Genomic DNA, 21,116 nt, shown 5'->3' with positions numbered 1-21,116 from the left:
TTGGCAGACTCACGTATTCACTATGTTACACATTTATTTGCCCGTTAATTTTAGGAAATGTGAAGGCTGGGAAGTCTTGGTTCTCTTACTGCTTGCTTTATGCTATAAGTTGTTCCTTTGTGCTTACAATGTGTTATGTTCGAGGAGAGGGCGCTGAATGGAAGGAGAGTGGCAGCATGTGATGGCGTAGGGATTGTGTAGGTAAATAAAGAGGCACTCATGGTTTCAACACCGAGATGAGAATTATCTTAAGGACAGCACATTAGACACCTTTGCTCACCTTATCCTGCTCACCCACGAAGTTTCTTTCCAGCTCTCAATGCCGCAATTGCTCATAGGCTTACTGAGCACAGTCAGTACAGTACTTCATTTCTACATGGTTTCTCTTTTGGAGTCTTAACACGTTGCCTTGTGCTAAGTATTTGCCCTGTAGGTATCTGAGCCGAATGGTTTTTCTTCTTTCATTTTTAACTCACCCATCGGTGTAACACATCTTACTTTCTAGACGGACTTGATCACGTCTACCTAATTAAATGTCCTGTTAGACATTCTGCTGACGTTAAAAAAGGTATAGTTTGTGTATATTTTTACTTACGTTATTTTTGTTAGAGAAAGGGAAGGAAAAACTAAAAGAAGATAAAATTCTTTGATTTGCTTTTAATAACTACCCTTTGGGATATTTTAGAATTGAAATAGTAGCTATATATTTGTTTTTAATTATTATTCTAAAATTGAAAGGAACTTGTAAGCAAGCCTGTTGGTGATGACCTGTCAGGTGCTGAAGTGAAATTGAATCATCATTTATGTCCCAAGCAGAGCAAGAGCACCATCACAGGCATCATTATTTCCGTCTTGTAAAACCCCTCAAAGGCAGAAATCTTTTTTCATTCATAACCAGTCAAAAGCATGAACAACTCTTCTGGATACAGGAGGTCCCCAGGCCAACCTCAAATCATTAACGACCAACTTTGATACTGGTTCCAAGTCTTTCAAATACATGACTGTTTGGCAGCCAGATACAAACTCTATTTTGTAAAAAGCCTTTTCATTTCTCTGTTCAGGTCATTTTTAAATGTTTTATTAATGATCACATCAACAGGCTGAAGGAAGTCACTATGCTGAGATGCAGATAAAAATGAGTATTGTGGTTTTTTTTTTCTCCCAGTTGGCTCAGTGGGAAATCCTGTTAGTGCTCTAAGAAGTTACATAATTAGCATGGCACCCGCTGCTCATTTGTTGAGCCAAACTGGTTTTTAATGTTCAGAATACAAAACATGGCAGGATCATCTTCATAATGCTCTGTGCTGTCACTGGTCGCCAGGAGCGTTTCTGAGTGACCAATTCGTAATAACAGCGATGATGAGAGCCACAATTAAATAGCACCCTGTGTTTAGAGCACTGTTCCTTCAGGTATCCGTTAGTCCAGTGAGTTCCTGAATAGTGGAGGAGAGTGTGTAACATCAGTGCCACGTGTGCTCTGTCTTGTGGTGCAGAGGAAGAGAGTTACCAGAAATGCTGACCAGCCACTGGCGAAATGGGTGCTTTTCTTCCATCCCTTTTTTCCTCAGAGACTTCCTCTAATTTGACAGGATCACACACCTTAAGCATGTTTCAGTCTTCTGCTGCATCTTCTAACTTCACGTACACTAAGCTTTTTGATTTCACCAAACAAAGCCATTACTTTAAATTTATTTATAAGGGCAACAGTTATAAGATGGATTATCAGAAAAGTTCTCAGATTCTCATGGGCTTATTTCACTCCCTGACAATTATCAAGGTAAGTCAATCCCAGTGATCAGTCTCTTTATTTCAAATCCCAAGCCAGAATGTCAGTCTCCACCCCCACGTGGTCAGGCCTGTTTACTCAAGCAATGCTGAGCCACTTAAGGACATACAGGGGCCTGCCTCCCCTAAATCTTGTTATGTATGTTGGGCTTATGGTTAGAAGCTACTATAGGACTCAGTGGAGGATTTGATACCTACACTCTTTTTTAGGATAGGTGAAGGGATGAGACAGAAAAGATCTCAGGGCAGGGACTCAGATCGGACTTGTAGAACACAACACCTAAAGATTATATGTATTGTTGTTGATGTTTTTTCACTAATACTGAGTGCTTGCAGAAGGCACTATCCATGCCTTCTCCTCTTAGTTATGCCATGAAGTAGTTCATGTCACTACCTTATTTTATAGATGAAGAGAGAAAGACTTGGAAAGTTAAGTAAATTTCCCCAAGGTCTCATAGCTCGTCAGTGTTACAATCCCTATTTAAACTCCAGAATGTTATCTCTAGACACCAAGGTAGGACAGGCAGAGTCGGCCTAAGCAACCAAGTACTTTGTGCTCTCCTTTGACTCCTCTTGATGAAAGGATAGGAAAGGGGGCAGAAAAGAGGCTATCATAGGGAGTTATGCTCCCCTGCCTTCTCTGTTCAAATAAAATAAGTGTATCATGCACGTTAGAACAGCCTGAAGCTCAGTGCACAGGTGGCTCAGGAACAGTGTTTTCGAGCCATAAATGTAAAGCTTTTGTAGCCACCCAGAGCTCTGCTACATATACCAAGGCCAGACTAGGCCGCAGCTTCTACATATTGAGTCTTGTCTGAGCTGAACCCACCATCCCAAATGTTGACTGCTGGCTCACTGCTCAGGAAGAAGAGTTTCTTAGCTGGAAGTCTCTTCAGTGTAACGGAACCCTTTACCTTTCTTAGATTTCGTCCTAATGCGACATTTCCTCTGTTGAGCATAGCTCTGCCCTGCCAAGCACCTTAAATGCTCTCAGCCCAGAAACTTTTTTTTTTCTTTTTGCTGGTGTTACTTGGGTATTTATTAAGGGACTTCCATACCTAGAAATGTTGTCAAGTATACTTACATTTAATATACTGCCATGTAGCAGGTAAGGAGGACTATTCTATCCCTTGATTCAGTTCAGCTTCATGAATATTTATTGGGAATGTACTTAGTTGGCAGACCCTGTGCCAGGCTCTTCAGGGGAGAGAGACTACCCAACATCTTAGCTCCTCTGACCCATCTCTTGAATTCTGTGTATTTACCAAAAGGCTTATAATTGTTCACCTTTACCAGCCCTTTATTTTTCAAATGAACATTCAGCAACTCACTTTTTCTTAAACCAAATAATTCTCTTAAAGTTGACAGAGAATCAACGGTTATTTTATTTTGCCTCAGACATAGAGGAAAGCTCTCCTGTATGTTACCCATCTGGGAAAGGGCCCTCTTATCTTTTCCTTCAGAGCTTCTTTCCTCTCTCCAGTCCCAGGGGCACTGTTTCTTAGGCTTTTGTTTTGCTTTGTTTTTTTTTTGTTTGTTTTTTTCTGTACCTCCTTTCTGAAAAGCATACCTGTCACTTTACTGTGAAGAGGCAAATAGCAGGTTGTTTGCAGGATGCACTGTATATACACTTCTGAAGAGTGAGAACTCTTCTTTATCCAGCCTGACATCCTTTAGTAAATTTTTACTTCAGTCAAGAGGTCGGGAAAGATAAGTTAGTCTTAAAAACTTTTCAGAAGTCAACAGTTTAGGTAAAGGACAGTCATTGAAGAAACCATGATGAAGGAAATTGTTGGGTGTGTCTTTTTCATTAGTAATTCTTAGGTATGGAAAACACGTTACCCCCACAGTCTTGGTAAGTCCTTAACTTGGTGGTACAGTTACACCCCTGGGAGTTGCTTATTCAACATTCTCAAAAAACAAGTTTTTCAAATCATCCAAATGTGAGTTACGGCTCTAATCATACGGATTCCGTGACTCATACACAAAAATCAGCTTTATTATTTGACAATCACACAGCATGTGTTAAAACACTGAGGAAAATGTTTTGAGCGTTTGAAATAAGATTACATATTATACCCATCTGCTTTGAAGTCTTGTCCTTGGATATGTCCTTCATGGTGGTGTTGACATTGCACCATTGAAGACTATATTTCATGAATAAGTCAAGCATTTTTCTACTTTTGGCAAACTTCAGGTGCTTGGAAATTTCCAATTAGGGTGGCTGGTATCTATGCCAAGTGATTGATGTCATTTTATTTACTTTATTTGGAACTGTTGAAGGGATGATTTCTTTCCAAATCATTGTAATAATGAGTGTTATAAGTTAGTGCTCCAGAGGCGGAGAACAAATTTGCTTTTTACCAAAGGGACAAATGTTGACTTTTAAATATTTGTCAGAATCAGATAGTATATTAGTTTGCTAGGGCTGCCTTAACAAAGAACCACAAACTGGGTCTATTAAACAATAGGAGTTTATTTTCTCATAGTTCTGGCGCCTGGAAGTCTAAGATGAAGGTGCCCAGAGGTTTAGTTTCTCCTGAAGTCTCTCTCTGTGGCTTGTAGAAGGCCTTCTTGCTGTTCTTACATGATCTTTCCTCTGTGCGGGCACATGTCTGTGTCCTAATCTCTTCTTCTAACGACACCTGTCCTGTTGGATTAGGGCCTACCCTAATGATCTCACTTAACTTTAATTACCTCTTTGAAGACCCTGTCCCCAAATACGGTCACATTCTGAGGTACTGGCTGTTAAGCTTTCAACATGAATCGGAACTGTGTGTTCAGCCCATAACAAATGAGAAGGGAAAAGGTTTCATGTGGTGGCCACTTTTCAGGCCACTCTGTGTTAGTAAGAGTTGTGCAGGCAGAACAGCAGTGGGGCTTAAGAAGGGGCATCCCTGGAAAGCAGATAAGCCTGAGCTTCAGATTTCCCTTCTCTCACTTGAGGGAATCTTCAGATTTAAAAAGAAAATCGATTTTGTAAAATCTGAGCTGGAAATGGTGTCAGGTATTTGTCTTCTCCTTAAATGCTATCATGCAAATCATACCCCTTCTGGTATCCTTGCCCTTCTGGGAGATGTTACCCCAAAAGGGGCTTTCCAAACTCCGCTCTCAGCTCTCAGGCACCCACCCGCTTTTCTCCAGGGCAGGCCAGAGGAGTTTCAGTCCTTTGAATGTTAGTCATTGGAGAACCACATAACCCCAACCTCCAAAAACAAGCAGGTGCATTTTTTCTTTTTGCCTTAAGAGAATCTTTGGATTTTTGGTTTGTTTAGACATTCTACATGAAAAGTCCTGTCCTCATCCAGTCTCCTGGCAAGTGTACCCTGATGTATTCTCGTGTGTGGATGTTTCCTTCTGATATACATTAACAACCTAGCAAATGCCTAGGAGCAATGTCATTTTCTGTGCAACTATATATTTTATAAATAATCATTTGCTGAAGTAACTTCAGAAAACTCAAACTTGAGGATTTATAGTGGCTTTGCCCAAGGGTCATTCATCCTAGACTGTAAATGCAGTTACTTACAGGCCTTTTACCTGAAGTGGATCAAAAGGGGAAATACTTGCTCCATCTCATTCATCATTAAATTTAATTATCTTGAAATACCACCTGTGGAAAAGTCAGGGGGATTCTGCTTACATTTCTACCCTGCAGGACACTGGCATTAACACTTCTTATTAATTAGTTCTGCACAGTTTTTTCCTTTGATGAGTGATCATTTTCCTTTTAAATTTGCTAATCTTTGATATAATTTCCCCTGGATTCGATTACACATACACATTAATAGTAAAATTACAGTAATAGGAAAATTAAAGTATGCTTCTATTTCTGTGATTTCCTGGCTAAAGTTTAAAGAATGCATTGTCTGCTCACTTTATATTTTTTGTGATTTATGCTGGTTCTCTATGGCTAACTCACTTGATTAGTCACACACACTCTTTAAAACTTTTAAGCAGAAAAAGTTATTTCTTCCCTATTCTGAAGCAACAGAATTGGGAGGTTTAGCTGAGTACATGTCCAAGGTGTTGGCCAGACACAGAGCTTCCTTTGGAAGTTGCCACACCCTGCAACCCACTCTCTTAGGTGTTAGCCACCAGCTTTCCAAGAGAGGACATAAGCCAGTCTCCTACGTGTTCATGGCAGAATGTTACTTCTGCTTCCTACAGATGGTTTAGCTAAGGGGAGAGATCTATGTCTAATCAGTACATTGACTTTCAGACCCCTTCAAATACCCGTCGGAGAAAGCAGTCATGAAATCGCCCTTCGTAGCACTTGACAAGACACTTTTGGGGCCTCAGGAAGAAGTGTGTATAGGCCATCCATTTCTCCAGGTTCTTTGAGCTCCCTCTGTTGAGGTAAATCATCAGTAAACAATGTACTTCCGATGTATTATTTCAGCTCCCAGCAGAAATGCCATCACTCAGGCAAGATTTAATATTGTGCCTTCAGCACCTGGGAGAAAAAAACTTTCATCCTTTGCACCATATGGTCGAAAACATTGATATGAAAAAAGTTTCTGTCTTTTGTAACATAAGTTGAAGACATTACTCAGTGTCCCTTATAAAGGGTCTTCCATAATAAAATTCTCCTTGAAATTAATGCCAAGATAAACAAAATCTGCCTTCCATGTTTCTTTTTTGATGAAGTGAGAACTATACTATGAACAGTTTCCCTTTTCTGCCTTAGTTGCAGGCAAATAAAGCTAAGTCCAGTGGTCAGTTGGAGTAGCTGACATCTTAAGTATGTACTAATGTCTCTTTCTGTATTCCCTTTAATTAATTTCTGTTATTTTTAATAACAAAATGTTCAGTTATATATTTAGTTTAATTTTGAAACTATTTAACATCCTTCTTGCAAGAATTAAACCAAATAACTAGTTGGCAAAAAACCATAATTGTCCTTAATACTTAGGAGTTTGTAACAGTTTGTGCCTTAAAGATATAAACTTCTATTGTCTTAAAAATGTGTTTATCTCAGAATGTACCAATGTGTGCAGCTCCACCCACCTCGCCATATACTGTTCAGTTTGTATAAATACACCTACTAAGACATGATGTCTGGGTCCCAAATGGACACATACTAGGTTCATGTCTTATAGATGCCTTTACATTCCTGTTGTAGAGGACTTAGCATGTTGGTTTGGGAGCCTCATGCATGGGAGAGAGGTATCCGTCATGGAGACAATGATGAGTCTGTGAGTTCTCTGCAGTAAAACCCACCACACCCTAAACTTAAAGGCACAAATGATGTTAATGAAGACTGGTTCTGTATCAGTTGATTGAAAAGAACAGTGATCTACAGAGACCCTTACATAGTAAGCATGATTAACATTTTTTCCTGCTACAAGAAAAGTTTGAACTTTGACCAGACTGTCATGTTTCTGCTCCTACCTGCCATTAACATGAGTCTAGTTTTTATATGATTACTTCTTTTCCATTTTGCCCCATAGGTGGAAATAAGTTGAATAAATATATTCACTGGACATCCTAAATGCTGAAAAGGACTGCTGGCTACACGTGACAATATAGTTCCATAATCTTGACAGGAAGCAGCACCCTTACATAATGCCCTGTTCTCTCCTGATTTACCACAGCTGGGATGTAACACAAGTGACTTTGTGCTGTGTAGGTGAAACATTATTAAAATTTTATGTATTCAGCTCTGAAGTAAATATGACAAAATATTACCATTTTAAAAATTCTGGATGGTAGGCACATGTGTATTCATTGTATTACTCTTTGCCCTTTCCTGTATGTTGAAATGTTTTCCATAATTTTTGAAACTATTATATAATAGAGAAAAAAAGAGTCCACCCTTGTGGTTTGGGTTGAAGAGCGGGTAAGGTTAGGGAGAGGAAACAGCCATGCCCTTCACCTGGCAGGCGTGGAGATTTTCCAGAGGATTCTGTCAAAGAAAATCACCTTAACTTAGTTTGGATTACTTCTAGATGAAAACTCTTTTTCGTAGCTGGGGAGGAAGTCTGTTATTTGTATTTCTGCATGTGATGTATTCATGTTTCAGCCCTGGACTGAGTAACAGAAATCTCTCCATGAAAGGCTTGCATGTGCACCACTAATGTTGGGGTCAGCCGTGTGAAACCCTGTGCAGCCAGACTGCTTTCTTCCTGCAGACTGCAAACCTAAAAGGGCCCTTCAGGCTGTCAGGTAGCCAGTGGGAACTGTCAGAGTCCCAAGCCTGGGGTTCCAGTTGCAGAAGAACCTGCAGACAACCAGTGTGTGAGGCCAAATTCTTTAAAATATGTAGAGATATCTTATTTGAAGAAAAGCTTGTGCGTGTTTGTATATGTGTGTGCTCATGCACACATGTGTACATGTACGTGTGTGTGCATATGTGTGTATGTGTACATGCATGTATGTATATCACTTAGTCACTGCTTTTGTTGTTAAAGGGAACAGTGTGACTTTCTGATCTATTTGACATTGATTTGGGGCTGTGTGATGCTGCATGGCTTGATGTAGACTAGAATTCCAGATGCTACTAACTACATTTTCTAGGCCAAGGGCATATTTCTGCATGTGTGGAGGTGCACGCTGAAAAGAACTTTCACTTTTTAGAAGACTCACTGATCGAAAAGACACCTTTGCAGCAAGTCAAATGTAAGGGCAATAGTTTGGAGAGGAGGGGAGAGTATGTGGTTTAGTTATTGTTCTCACAGCCTTGGAGCATATGGCCCATGGTAGCTGGAGATCCACACATCCAGGAGAGCTTCGATTTCAGGCAAGGCTGTGGGCCGCAGTGCTGATAGGTTCAGCAGTGGTTCTCAACCTTTAGAGCCACAGGTAGAGGGCACAAACTGTTTCCTTTCCCCTACCTTACCCACCCTCCAGCCTCAGCAAACTTAGTGGTTCTTTTCTCCTCTACTATATAGTACTTTCAAAAATTATAAAACACATTTCAACATACAGGAATGTGCAAAGAGTAATCAATACACATGTATCTACCATCTAGAATTTTGTGTGTGTATGCAGAGACCAGAACTCACTGTGTGTCCCAGGCTGGTATCCTGGGCCCAAGTGATCTTCCATCCTCAGCTTCTCAAAGTGCTTGGGTTACAGGCATGAGCCACTGGGTCTGATCGAGAATGTTTTAAATGGTAACATTCTGTCATATTGACTACAGATCTGATTATATAAATTTTAATTTCTGCCATCCTATCAATCGTGGAAAACACTTCCCATCTATAGTGCCTCTCACTGCATGCAGCAGTTCTTAACTGAAGGCAGGGATACAACTGGGGGAAAGCCTGCCTTTGAGAGGTTGCACCTCCTCTCACCCTGCCTGCAGTTTGAGAGCCAGCAGTCTAGAGTAAAGAGCAGTGGTCTAGAGGTCCTGAGTCCCAGGTTCTGTTGTCATTTCTGCCATTAAATGGCTCCTGGCACAAACCTGACACCTAGTAGGTGAACAATAATGATTTATGGAGAATGGCATGAATTAACCAGCTGTGCTATCTTAGGCAAGCCACTTAATCTCCTTGGCTTCAGTTTCTTCACCTAAAGAATCAGAGAAATGGATTAGGTGACCTCTAAGGCCTCTTTCGGTTGTAAAATTATATGATTCTGTGATTGGACCTTTACCTCAGAGGAAGATTAATTTGACAGGAGTGTGAAGGATGGATCAGAGTGAAAGCCAAGAGAGGGGAATACACCTTTCTCTGAATTAGTTCAAGATTTCCTTTGCTACTAGTATTTTTTAAGCACTTACGTTGTTTTTCCCTATAGTTTGCATAGACTGACCATCATTTTCTGCAAAGATCATAAACTTGTTAAGGACCGGAACTATGACTTTTTTTCCCTATTTCTATGTGCCTCAAAATATAAGGCCTAATAATGGCTTATAGCAGTAGCACAGAGTTCATACAGTGTTTTCACACAGCTTGTTAAATCTGCGAGGGAAGCGTTCTTTCGCCTTTTTACTGCAGAGGAAACTGAATGTTGGAGAGGTGAAGTGGCTTACCGAGCGTCGTTGTTGATAAGTGGATCAACTCCAAATTGGGCTCACCTGACTAGTCTTCTATTCCCAGTGGAGTCTCCAGTTCTGACGTAAAGACTCTGCTGTAGGAAGGCCCTGGGATGAGCAGGGACGCTGCTTCAGAGCAGCTGTCAGCTTGGCCACAGGAGGCTGCCCCTTTCACTTCGTGGCTCTTTGATTTCTGGCCTTCGGTTGTAGGTTCCTTCAGCGTATCCTCATATTGCCTAATCTTTTCATGCCTCGTTAAATACAACAGCTTTCCCTCAGGGCGACACATTCATCTGCCAAGGATTATTCCCTGAACAGCAGCTCCCTCAACCTTTTACAGCCCTTTTTCCTTCTGTTGTATGATTTAGCCATAGCGACAGCCATGTATACATGCGTATATGTGAGTGCGTGTGAAATACTCTTTACTTATTCAATCATTTCTTCTCATCTGTGGCAGATGGTGGTGGCCTGACCTTGGTCAGTAGCAGTGAAGTTTGAGAGAAAGGGATGATGTGACAACTCTTACGGAGGTATAGCTCACAGGTCTCGATAGTGGGCCATCACCATCACTTCCTGCCGTAAGGAGCTAGGAAAGGGAAGTGTATCTGAGAGGAAAAGTGATACATTCTATTTTGGAGATGCTGTGCCTTTTGATGTCTTTTTGGACATTGCATTGAGAGATACCATATAGGTAACTGATAAGCAATTTTCAGCTCTGGGGCGGTACCTAAGATTGAGTTACGGATTTGGAATTAATCATCAAGGGAGAGAGTGAGAAGGGGAAATGGTGAAGGATGGAACATTAACATTGAAGAGACCAGCCATACAGAGGTAGAGGAGTGTTTGGGGCACAGAGAGAAAGGGCAGCTGGGGAACTGGAGGAGACCAGAAGGAGGTGGTGTTACAGAAGACAGGGAGAGGCACTTTATAAAAGCCAGACTTGTAAACTCTGCATTCATTCATCTATTCGACAAATACTATCTGTGTACCCAGTAGGCGGGGAAGGGATGTGCACTGGTGAAGATAATGGGTGACATTTTTAAAGTTCCAGCTTTAGTTCAGCTCTGTTGTTCAGACTGTAATGTTGGATCTATTCTTTATCCTTTCTAAGCCTCAGTTTCCTTGTCTCCGAAATAATAGAGGATAAGAGCAGTTCCTGCTTTAAGAGTTGCTTTGAGTTTGGAATGAGATAACATATGTAAAACATCAAGCATGTCCCGGCAGATGGGAAATGCTGTTGTCTTAGTCCATTCTGTGCTGATATAACAAAATACCATAGACTGGGTAATTTATAATGACCAGAAATGTGTTGGCTCTTGGTTCTGGAGGCTGGGAAGTCTAAGGTTGAGGGGTGCGCCATCTTAAGGTCTTCTTGCTGTGTCATCCCATGGCAGAAGGGCAAAGAGAAGGTGTGAGAGAGAGCAAAAGATTAAACTCACAGCCTCAAGCGCTTTTAGAATTGGCATTAATCCATTTGTGAGGGTGGCGCCCTCATGACCTAAACAGCTCTCATTAGGCCCTGCCTCTCCACACAGTCACATCAGGGATGAAGTTTCCAACACATCCCTTTTCGGGGAGACATTCAAACCATAGCAGCTATGAATTATTATTTCCCCCTCTCACAGTTGAGGAAACAAGTTACAGAAGGCCAAATAAGTAGTTTGTGGTTTTGAACTCAGATCCCCATCTGCACAAGTCACATTATCTCCTCATCCTGGCCCAGGCGGCCTCCTTGTCTGAAGCAGAAGTGTCTGCCCAGCTCACTGGGAGCCACAGTCCATTTCTCCTCCTGAGACTGCGGGGATGGACTCTGGTTCGGTGCCCAGAGTAGGACAAGAGGCAGACTGAACTGAAAATGATGTCCTGACCAATTCCTGGCTCAGCCTGTTTAAAAGGCTCCCATCCTACTCCTGATAGCAGGGAGATAGGCTAGGAATAGAGTGTGTGGGAATCCTTTTGAAATTCCCCGGACACTAACAGCTGCACCTTCACCTGGAATTTCAGGCAAAAGTAAGGAAGAAGAGGGCTATTGTCTGAGAAATCCTCTGCTGCTTAGGAGGGAGCGACTGCTCCTGGGTCCCTGGGAAGCACTATCCCTGGCACTCTTACAGATACCCTTAGTGGTGTTGCCAACCTCAAAGCTCGGGGAAATAGTTGCCTTTCATCCTCATTTGAGAGCATCCCTGCGGTGGAGGGTACACAATGCCAGTGACAGTTACTGTTTCTGATGCTCTTTGACAATGAGTGGTCTTTGGATTTCTACCGCTTTAATCACTTCTGGGTCTTAGAGTGTGAGTGCCCTCATACTGCTGCTGGCATGGGCTAAGAGACAGTAATGTGAGGCTGAAGGATGCAAATAGTTCTGAGCTGGCATTTTGACTTTGGAGCCCTCCAGGAGCAATAACTCTGTCAGATTGTCCTGACACGGTACATTAAGAGGTGCAGATAAAAGCTACATCCTGTAAAATATATACTTCAATCGCACCTGCCTTCTGCACCTCCACCACCGGGAAGGGATGGGTGTTCACTCGTGTTCTGCATTACCAGCCTCTTAGCCAGCTGCCTCATTTGATTGTTCATTGTGTCACTTGAAGATGAATTGGAAGAACAAGAAGAAAAACTTTATGCATGCCAATCTGTATCTCTGAACTTCTCACATTAAATAGACATAGAAAAAAAAAAAAGTTTGTCAGCACTGAACATCAATTACTAAACATTTTTTAAAAATCAGGCTGGGCATCATGGCTCATGCCTGTAGTCCCGGCACTTTGGGATCCCGAGGTAGGGAGATCACTTGAGTCCAGAGTTCAACACCAGCCTCAGCAACATAGCAAGACCCTTTTCTCTACAAAAAATTTAAAAATTAACCAGGCATGGTGGCACATGCCCATAGTTCAAGCTGCTCAGGAGGCTGAGGAAGGAGGATTGCTTGAGCCCGAGAGTTCAAGGCTGCAGTGAGCAACAAGTGTGCCACTGTACTACCTGGGCCACCGAGTGAGACCTTGTCTCTGAACGAATCCAAGCAATGAAGAAAATGAATTTCAGTTTTATAAGTTTATGAATTGTTATTTTCTTTTGGTTAGGTTTCTGTGGCTTTATTTTTCTTTCCCATGATTAATTTCTCCCATGCCTTCAGTCTGTGGGTCAGTGTAATTTATATGACTCTTTTTAGTAGATCCTTAAAAAGAACTTTGAAGTTTACCATTTCAGAAAGCTTCATCCCCAGAAATCGGTTTGTGTATTACTATCAGCAGAAGTTATATTTGACCTCACTAATGAATGGTAATAGACTGAATCTGGCCCACACATTAGTGTGAGCATTTTAAAGTTAGTATCAACAATTAAAACTATGGAATGTCATGTAAATTTTCAAATTTCTTTCTTCTCTGACAAATCTGAATATTGAGCAACATTGAGTCCAATCCTGTCTGGCCATAACCTGCAGGCACTGAATAGTGGTTGTCCCTTTTAGATGGGGAATTCAACTTTCCAGCTGGCCCAGTCCCCACATCTCCCTGGTTATTAATACATTCTGATTTATTCAAAGTTCCTGCAATAGTGCTTGCAAATGGTGGGTAAGAGCATAAATGGGTGCAACTTAAATGAAGGGGAATTTCATAATATGTGTCAAATTACAAATGCATATATCCTTTGACCAAGCAATTCACCTCTAGACATTTATTTTTATACTCCTATTTATGCAGAATGACATAAGAATAAGGTTATTTATTGAAGCACTCTTTATAATAGTGAAAGATTGGAAACAATCTATTTAGAATGGGAACTGGTGAAAAAAGGCTGTAGCATCCCAGAGAAGACTATGTAGTTATACAGAAAAGAATGAGAAAACTCTCTACAAACTAACAGGGAGAAATTCCAAGATGGTATTATGTTAAAAGAGAGGCAAGATATGAAACAGTGGATATACTGTGCTATCATTTGTATTCAGTATGTATGTATATTTGCTAGTACATGCATAAAACATCAAGAAGTATGCACCAAATTCGTAAAACACTGATTGCCCCTGGAAGGGCAACCAGGTAGTTGGGTGACAGGAGTGAGAGGGCCAATTTTCACAGAATATTTAATGCCCTATTGTACATTTTAATTTTTAAGCCATATGATTGTATCAGCTACTTAAAAAGTAAATGTCCTGTCTGAGTTCTGTATGCATTTGCATTTTCAGTGCAATGAGCCATAAGGGGCTGTACCTTACCAAATTTAAGAGTTTTTATTTTAGGATTAAAAGGATTTTTAATAAAAATTATCAAAGGCAGCCTGAGTGTTGAAACTGTTACTCTCAAGTTTTTATCATTTCCTGTATAAAGTTGCACAGACTTAGTTTCTGGCCTTAAATCATACCTATTTTCAGCTTCCCTGAAATCAAGAGTGTCCTGTGCCATATCAATTAAACTAAATGTACTTTCAATTAAAGGTGTTAAGTATGAGTCTGAAAAGATTAATTCTTTATAAAAGGATGACCTTCAGTAGTTCGCTCCAATTAGGCATTTTTCCAACTATATTTCATCTTGATGGGACAAGTCTACTACTCATAATCAATCACTGTGATCTTTTCAAAGGCGAGCATTTTAGGTTCAGAGTCATAAAAGAATGACTTGACTATGCAGCCTCCATAACTTGAACCACAGTTGATATAGACAGAGATTATGAGTGTTGGATATTACTTTTTGTGTTATTAATATTTGAAGCATCAGGATATGCATAATGATATTCTGGGTACAGTTCTTACACCTCTCATGACCTTACTAGAATAAATTTCTTTAAATAAGACCGATGGAAAAGAAGAGAGGAAATGAACAATGACACAAATTAATGTCCAATCAAATTCCTCATTTTTTTCCTGTCATTTTATTATTAAATACATTATAAATACTTGCTTTCCTCATGGTTGTTTTCTTATTGGACTACTTTAGTTTGAAGTGAATCATTGCTCATATACAGCACACAAAACCAAGACTATTAAGGAAATGAATGCTTGGTAATTGTTTTATGGGAACATGCAAAATCTTGGAGAATAATATTGCTTTATCTTAAAGGAATTGAGCATTTCTGTTTGTATTTGGTACCCTCAGTATGGAATTATTGGCCTTCACTCTGCCATTCATTAAATTTGTGAACTTGGAGAAGCTGTTGAACACAATCATGGAAAAAATGGAAAACAAATAATACCTCTTTGCATATCTCAAAGGTTAATTATTGAAATTAAATGAGATTATGTGTGATATATATTATATATCATATCTCATTTAATTATAGTGTACATACATATGTATGTGTATACATTTATATATAAGTGTTACTTAAAATGTAGTCCAGTGACCCTGGGAGTCCTTGAGACCCTTTCAGGGAGCCCATGAGGTCAAAACGATTTTTATAATAATAGCAAGAAATTACTTGCCTTTTTCACTCTTTCACACATGTTCAGTGGAATTTTTCAATTCCTGTCTCTATAACATTTGACATTGCAACAGATTGCAGAAACAATTGTAAGATTCGAGCTATCCTAAGCCCGATATTATAGAGGTTTACAAAAATGTGAAACAGTGGGCTCTTTTTCACTGACTTGTTTTCATTTTGAAAAGGAAAGTAATTTTTCATATAAAATTTACATTAACATATAATGGGTTATTGTCGTTTTCAAATAAATTAATATTTTTTAATTATCAATTTTAATTTCTAATACAGTAAACTTTGATAGATATAGTCCATATAAACAAAATCTCTTTAGGGGTCCTCAGTACTTTTTAAGAACATAAAAGTGTTCTAAGACCAAAAAGTTTGAGAACTACTGATATATATGAAAGCACTAAGTAAATGTGCAGTGGTGACATTGGTGGTTTATTAAGAAACTTTGCCAGGCGCAGTGGCTTACGCCTGTAATCCCAGCACTTTGGGAGGCCAAGGCAGGTGGATCACTTGAGGTCAGGAGTTCAAGACCAGCCTGACCAACATGGTGAAACCCCATCTCTACTGAAAATACAAAAAATTAGCTGGGCTTGGTGGGCACACTCCTGTAGTCCCAGCTGCTTGGGAGGCTGAGGCAGGAAAATTGCTAGCTAGAACCTGGGAGGCAGAGGTTGCAGTGAGCAAAGATCTTGCCACTGCATTCCAGCCTGGGTGACAGGCGACAGAGCAAAACTCCATCTCAAAAAAATAAATAAATGAAAAGAAAGTTTAAGCTGTTTAAACAATGCAACACGCAAACCGTCCTCCCACTGTAGGCACTGTTGTGAGTGGTACACTCCATCTCCAAGGCAGGGTTCTTTAGTCTGGGGTCTAAGATGATTTCTGAATCCTCTGTAGTTATCTAAAATTTTGCGCATTAAGTTATGTGTGGTAGTCCCTCCGTATCTTTGCAAGGGTACGTTTCGAAACCGCTGCGGATAACTGAAGCCAAAGATAGTACCGAACCATCTATGCAATATATTTTTCCCTATACATACATACTTATGATAAAGCTTAATTAGGCACAGTAAGAGATTAACAGCAAGAAATAATAATAAAATAGAACAATTACAACAATATAGTGTCATAAAGGATATGTGAATGTGGTCTCTCTCTCAAAATATTTTACTGTGCTGACATGGGTAACCGAAACCATGGAACATGAAACCAAAGATAAAGGGGGACTGCTATATCTACTTTCTTTTAGGGTGAGGATCCACAATTTTCACAGTTTTCAGATTTCCACAGGTCCTAAAAGAAGCACAGTTATAGAAACTGCTGCAGTCCCTGGTCCCATAAGGTTGGGGAAACCTGAGGGGAGATGCAAAGTTCAAGGTCCAAGGCTCTCATATCTGGGTGTGGGCTTGGACGTGTCTTGAGTTCTTGGCCCTTTACTTCTCCCTGTTTTGTTTATGGAAAGGTGGGAGACTTGGGCTGACTTTCTAGACACTGAGGAAAAGGGCATTCTTTCAGCGAGTGCCATGCCCTGTGCATCATTGTGGGCTCCCTCACTCTTACTGTGGTTGGATGTGGTAGGACATAATGAACCAAAATCAGGCTGTGGACCAAAAAGGGCCCAGAGACAAGCTTCACTGTGGTTTGGGCGTGGTTCACAGAGACCAGGAGGTTTTACACAGAGCTTGAGAGTGCAGATGCTCAATTTCCCGATGTTCCGGGATGGGTATTCAGGCCGTCTCTGACTCTGTCTTAGACACTTTCAGAGGCTGAGCTAATACTAGTTCATGTTTCCTACTGCAACTTTCTCTCTCTCTCTCGCTCACTCGCTTGCTCTCTCTCTCTCCTTTCTTTCTTAATGAGACAAACTCTTGCTGTGTCGCCCATAGTGCAGTGGTGTGATCTCGGCTAACTGCAACTTCCACCTCCCGGGTTTCAGTTCTCCTGCGGCAGCTTCCTGAGTAGCTGAGATTATAGGGATGTGCCACCACTCCCAGCTAATTTTTGTATTTTTAGTAGAAATGGGGTTTCACCATGTAGGCCAGGTTGGTCTCGAACTCGTAACCTCAAGTGATCCATCCACCTCAGCCTCTCAAAGTGCTGGGATTACAGGCGTGAGCCACCGTGCCCGGCTTCTACTGCAATTTCTTAAGATGTTTTTATTAACCTTACTTATAGGCATCTGTTAATACTTACAATATTTTAGTGTTCTTACAAGAATTTGAAACTATTCTAATTATAGCTCACTGCCCCTTATTATCACTTCTTAAAATTAATTTGAATGGAAAACTTGTGTCTCAGATATTTATGTATTTCATATCTCCCCATGCCATTTAATTTTTAAATTGCATATACATATATATTTTTCAGTTTTATGTAAGCCTTTACAGTTACTTAAAGTTTTATTTATTCCTGGGGCAAAATGTTGCAAAATTGCCCACTGAATATATAAAACTTTTAAATTTAGATAAAATTTTAAACTACTAAGTGTGTACCTTTTTCTTGGTGGTGTGCTACATGATTTAATGTGTAGTGCTTCTTGAATTCTGTCACTGAGACCATCTTCCCTGTTTGTTTCACTTTTAAAAATGATTTAATAAAATACTATTTTTCAAGAAAAAAATATGAAAAATACAGTGGATACCATTTATTTTAGACTAAAGGCTTCTGAAATTTTTAATGAAATTATATTGGCCGGGTGTGTTGGCTCATACCTGTGATCCCAGCACTTTGGGAGGCCGAGGCTGGGGGGATCACCTGAGGTCAGGAGTTTGAGACCAGCCTGACCAACATGGAAAAATCCCATCTCTACTAAAAATACAAAAAATTAGCCGGGCATGGTGGCACATGCCTGTAATTCCAGCTGCTCAGGAGGCTGAACCTGGGAGACAGAGGTTGCAATGAGATTGCACCATTGCACTCCAGCCTGGGCAACAAGAGTGGAACTCTGTCTCAAAAAAAAAAAAAAAGAAATTATATTCAAGGTTTCCTGTTTAGTGCAGATTTTATAAAATGAACATTTTGTTTTTGGAATTTTGTGATACAAGCATGTTTGTATAAGGTAAATTCAATGAAACAAATCTCTTCATTATTATTGTCATAACTATCTTTCCCAGTTAACAAAATACTTGGAGGTAACCTCAAACTGTAAAATGTTTCCACATGTTAGTAGCATCTTGTGAAAATCTGAATACATGTAAGTTCGACTAAACTCTGCTTCGCTGGACTTTAATGTATTATGTGTTATGTATTTCAGAAACTCCAGAAAGGAACTTAATGACATACGATTTGAGTTTACTCCAGGAAGAGGTAAGTTTTAATTGAAGTTATTATTTTATTGCCTCAAAGAACATTACAGAAATTGATTACAAGCATGTGGTTATAATTTGCTATTTAAAACTGCTTTGTTTAATAATGAAGGAAGGAAGGAGAGAGAGATGGAAGGAAGGACTTTTGATACTTCTAAGGATTCCAAACCAAATCATGACTGACCGCGTGAATCTCAGTGACACATGCGGCACAGTATACATACAAATATAAGACAGATATATTAGCTCAACCGTGAAAATAAGTATTGCTATGGTAATGCAGGCCCTAAAGCAAATGATGATGAATGTAATGAGAAGCATACCACAATCCTAATGAGGGATGAGCAGCAAACAGTGGGATCATACAAAAAGGTAACATACTTTGCTTCTGTGATCTCAGTTCAGATTATGTGAAGCCTCCATTGGGGAGTATTTACTAAAATTTTGAAAACTCCAAAGTACAAGAACTTTCTAGCTTGTTAGGTGGCCCATCAGCAAACTCTTTGACACCCTGTGGTTATTACCTGCAGGAAGACACAAACTCAGATGTCCACAGAAACCAAAGTGAGTAGTGTGCACTTCAGGAAACTGGAGAATCTCCTATCTAATTTCACTCATGTTCAGTAGTTTCTTTTTGTTTGTTTTTTTTTTTTTTAAATTTTACAAAGGCCACTAGCTAAACAAAATATTCCTGGGCAATGCTTGGCCATAGGCTTACTGGTCCCTGATTACTAGTCTTCTATAAATGCAAAGATTTCAGGATTCCTGGTATATTTGAATTAAACTAAAATATGAAATATCTTTTTAAAATAAATGTACAGGCCAGGCACGGTGGCTCACACCTGTAATCTCAGCACTTTGGGAGGCTGAGGCAGGGCATCAGTTGAGGCTAGGAGTGTGAGACCAGCCTGGCCAACATGGTGAAACCCCCTATCTACTAAAAATACAAAAACCAGCTGGGCGTGATGGTGCACAGCTCTAGTCTCAGCTGCTTGGGAGGCTGAGGCAAGAGACTTACTTGAACCTGGGAGGCAGAGGGTGCAGTGAGCCAAGATTGTGCCACTGCATTCCAGCCTGGGTGACAGAGCGAGACTCTGTCTCAATGAATAAATGGACATAAGGCCCTAGTGGATTTGCTAATTGATCTTTCTTTCCGGAGATATCCATCTTTGACAATTTAGAGTTAGTTTATGAAATTGTACAGCACCAGGTAGTATTGTCAAAAAGCTATCTATTTTGTCATAATATAAAAATATTGACCAGGCCATGCTGTGATAAAATCTAGTAATTATATAATAAATGTTTCAAGTACAGCAAGTAGAAAGAACAGATTCTAATTTTAGGTTGTTTCTTTACATCTGATTGTTTAAAATTGACTATGGCAATGAAAATCAATTTTAATTTTAAGAGGTAACAAAGAAGTGAATATGAGCTCAGGACTTTCACGGGTAACATGGCCCTATCAGCAATATTGGGCCATTGGCACTGGCTTTGGCAGCTGCCTTTGCCACATTTAGATTAACAGTCCCTGCTTCTGTTGCACAGACAGAACCCATAGCATTGTCTGCCTAATGCCAGCCAGCCTTCACTGGGCGGCAGAGCACAGGCCCATTATTGAAGGAAGCGCTATGCATATCACTGCACTTCTGTGACTATTGATGCTGTCTGTATTTCAGACTTGGCTTGCAGTAAATCTGTGTGCAGTCCACATGCATTATGCTTGTGCTGTATATACACGTGAATAAGTATATATGGCACAAAATGTGTAATGTAAACACATAAAATATGCTCTTTCCTCACTTGAGGACAAGCCCTTTGTGTTTAGTGTGTCCCATGTGCTCTGGAAACCAGAAATTAATACATGAATATTTATCCTGTTTAGGCACCAGGGATGTTAAACAGCTTAAAGAAAAATACATTGCTAATGAAACATGAAATAAGTTATTTCACATTTCTGTTCTGAACTATTACTGGTATCTTACTTCCATGCATACAAAATGCCTAATGGCACACATGCAGATATGGAATATTTCCCATTTGGATCAGCCAGCGGTACCTGTTTGCCATTTTGGCATGACTCATCTGGTGCCCAGGAGTCCTGAAAACAGTAGGACATGCTGTATGCTTTAATCATTTGGGAATGTCAGTCATTTTGGTACTGTTTTAGTGCTATCCCTCAATGCAGCTTTGATTATTTCATTTTTGGCTACCTTCTGTGATTATAGCTCTTTACTTAAGTGTAAGATCTTACTGATACTTTAGAAATGATGGGTAACACATCCAAATGCTTCAGCAGATGACCATTCAGTAGAAATATAATGAATGACTGCCTGCTATCTGCCCAGTGCCTACTAGGTGTTAGGTTCTTTAATTCAGTTCACTTATTTCCGTACAGATTTGGGTAACATCCAGGAAGATGCCAGTTATGAGGCTGAATGTTCTGGCAGCTTCAGAAAGCTGCCTCATGTTCAGAGTAGCGCCTCTCATTATGCTACCCTAACTTCCATGATGATGGGATCATTTTATCATGAAGAGACTTTATAAGGTGTTTATTTTTTTTCTTTTCCTTTTTAAAAATAGACAGGGTTTCACTCTGTCACCCTGGCTGGCGCTCACTGCAG

At 40.1% G+C, this 21,116-nt stretch overlaps 1 protein-coding gene across 3 annotated transcripts in view; it reads left to right on the top strand.

The window, feature by feature from the left end:
- The window catches only part of STK39 (serine/threonine kinase 39), a 292,156-nt gene that overhangs the window by 211,040 nt on the left and 60,000 nt on the right, over positions 1-21,116 (top strand). For all 3 annotated transcript variants that reach the window (XM_045367192.2, XM_065525612.2, XM_065525613.2), the window contains exon 15: positions 18,444-18,496. In XM_045367192.2, the coding sequence (XP_045223127.2) occupies positions 18,444-18,496 (53 nt within the window). The remainder of the gene's footprint in view (positions 1-18,443; positions 18,497-21,116) is intronic.

Source organism: Macaca fascicularis, chromosome 12, assembly GCF_037993035.2.
Source record: "Macaca fascicularis isolate 582-1 chromosome 12, T2T-MFA8v1.1".
Classification (NCBI taxonomy): domain Eukaryota; kingdom Metazoa; phylum Chordata; class Mammalia; order Primates; family Cercopithecidae; genus Macaca; species Macaca fascicularis.
This window is presented reverse-complemented; position numbering and strand designations above follow the sequence as displayed.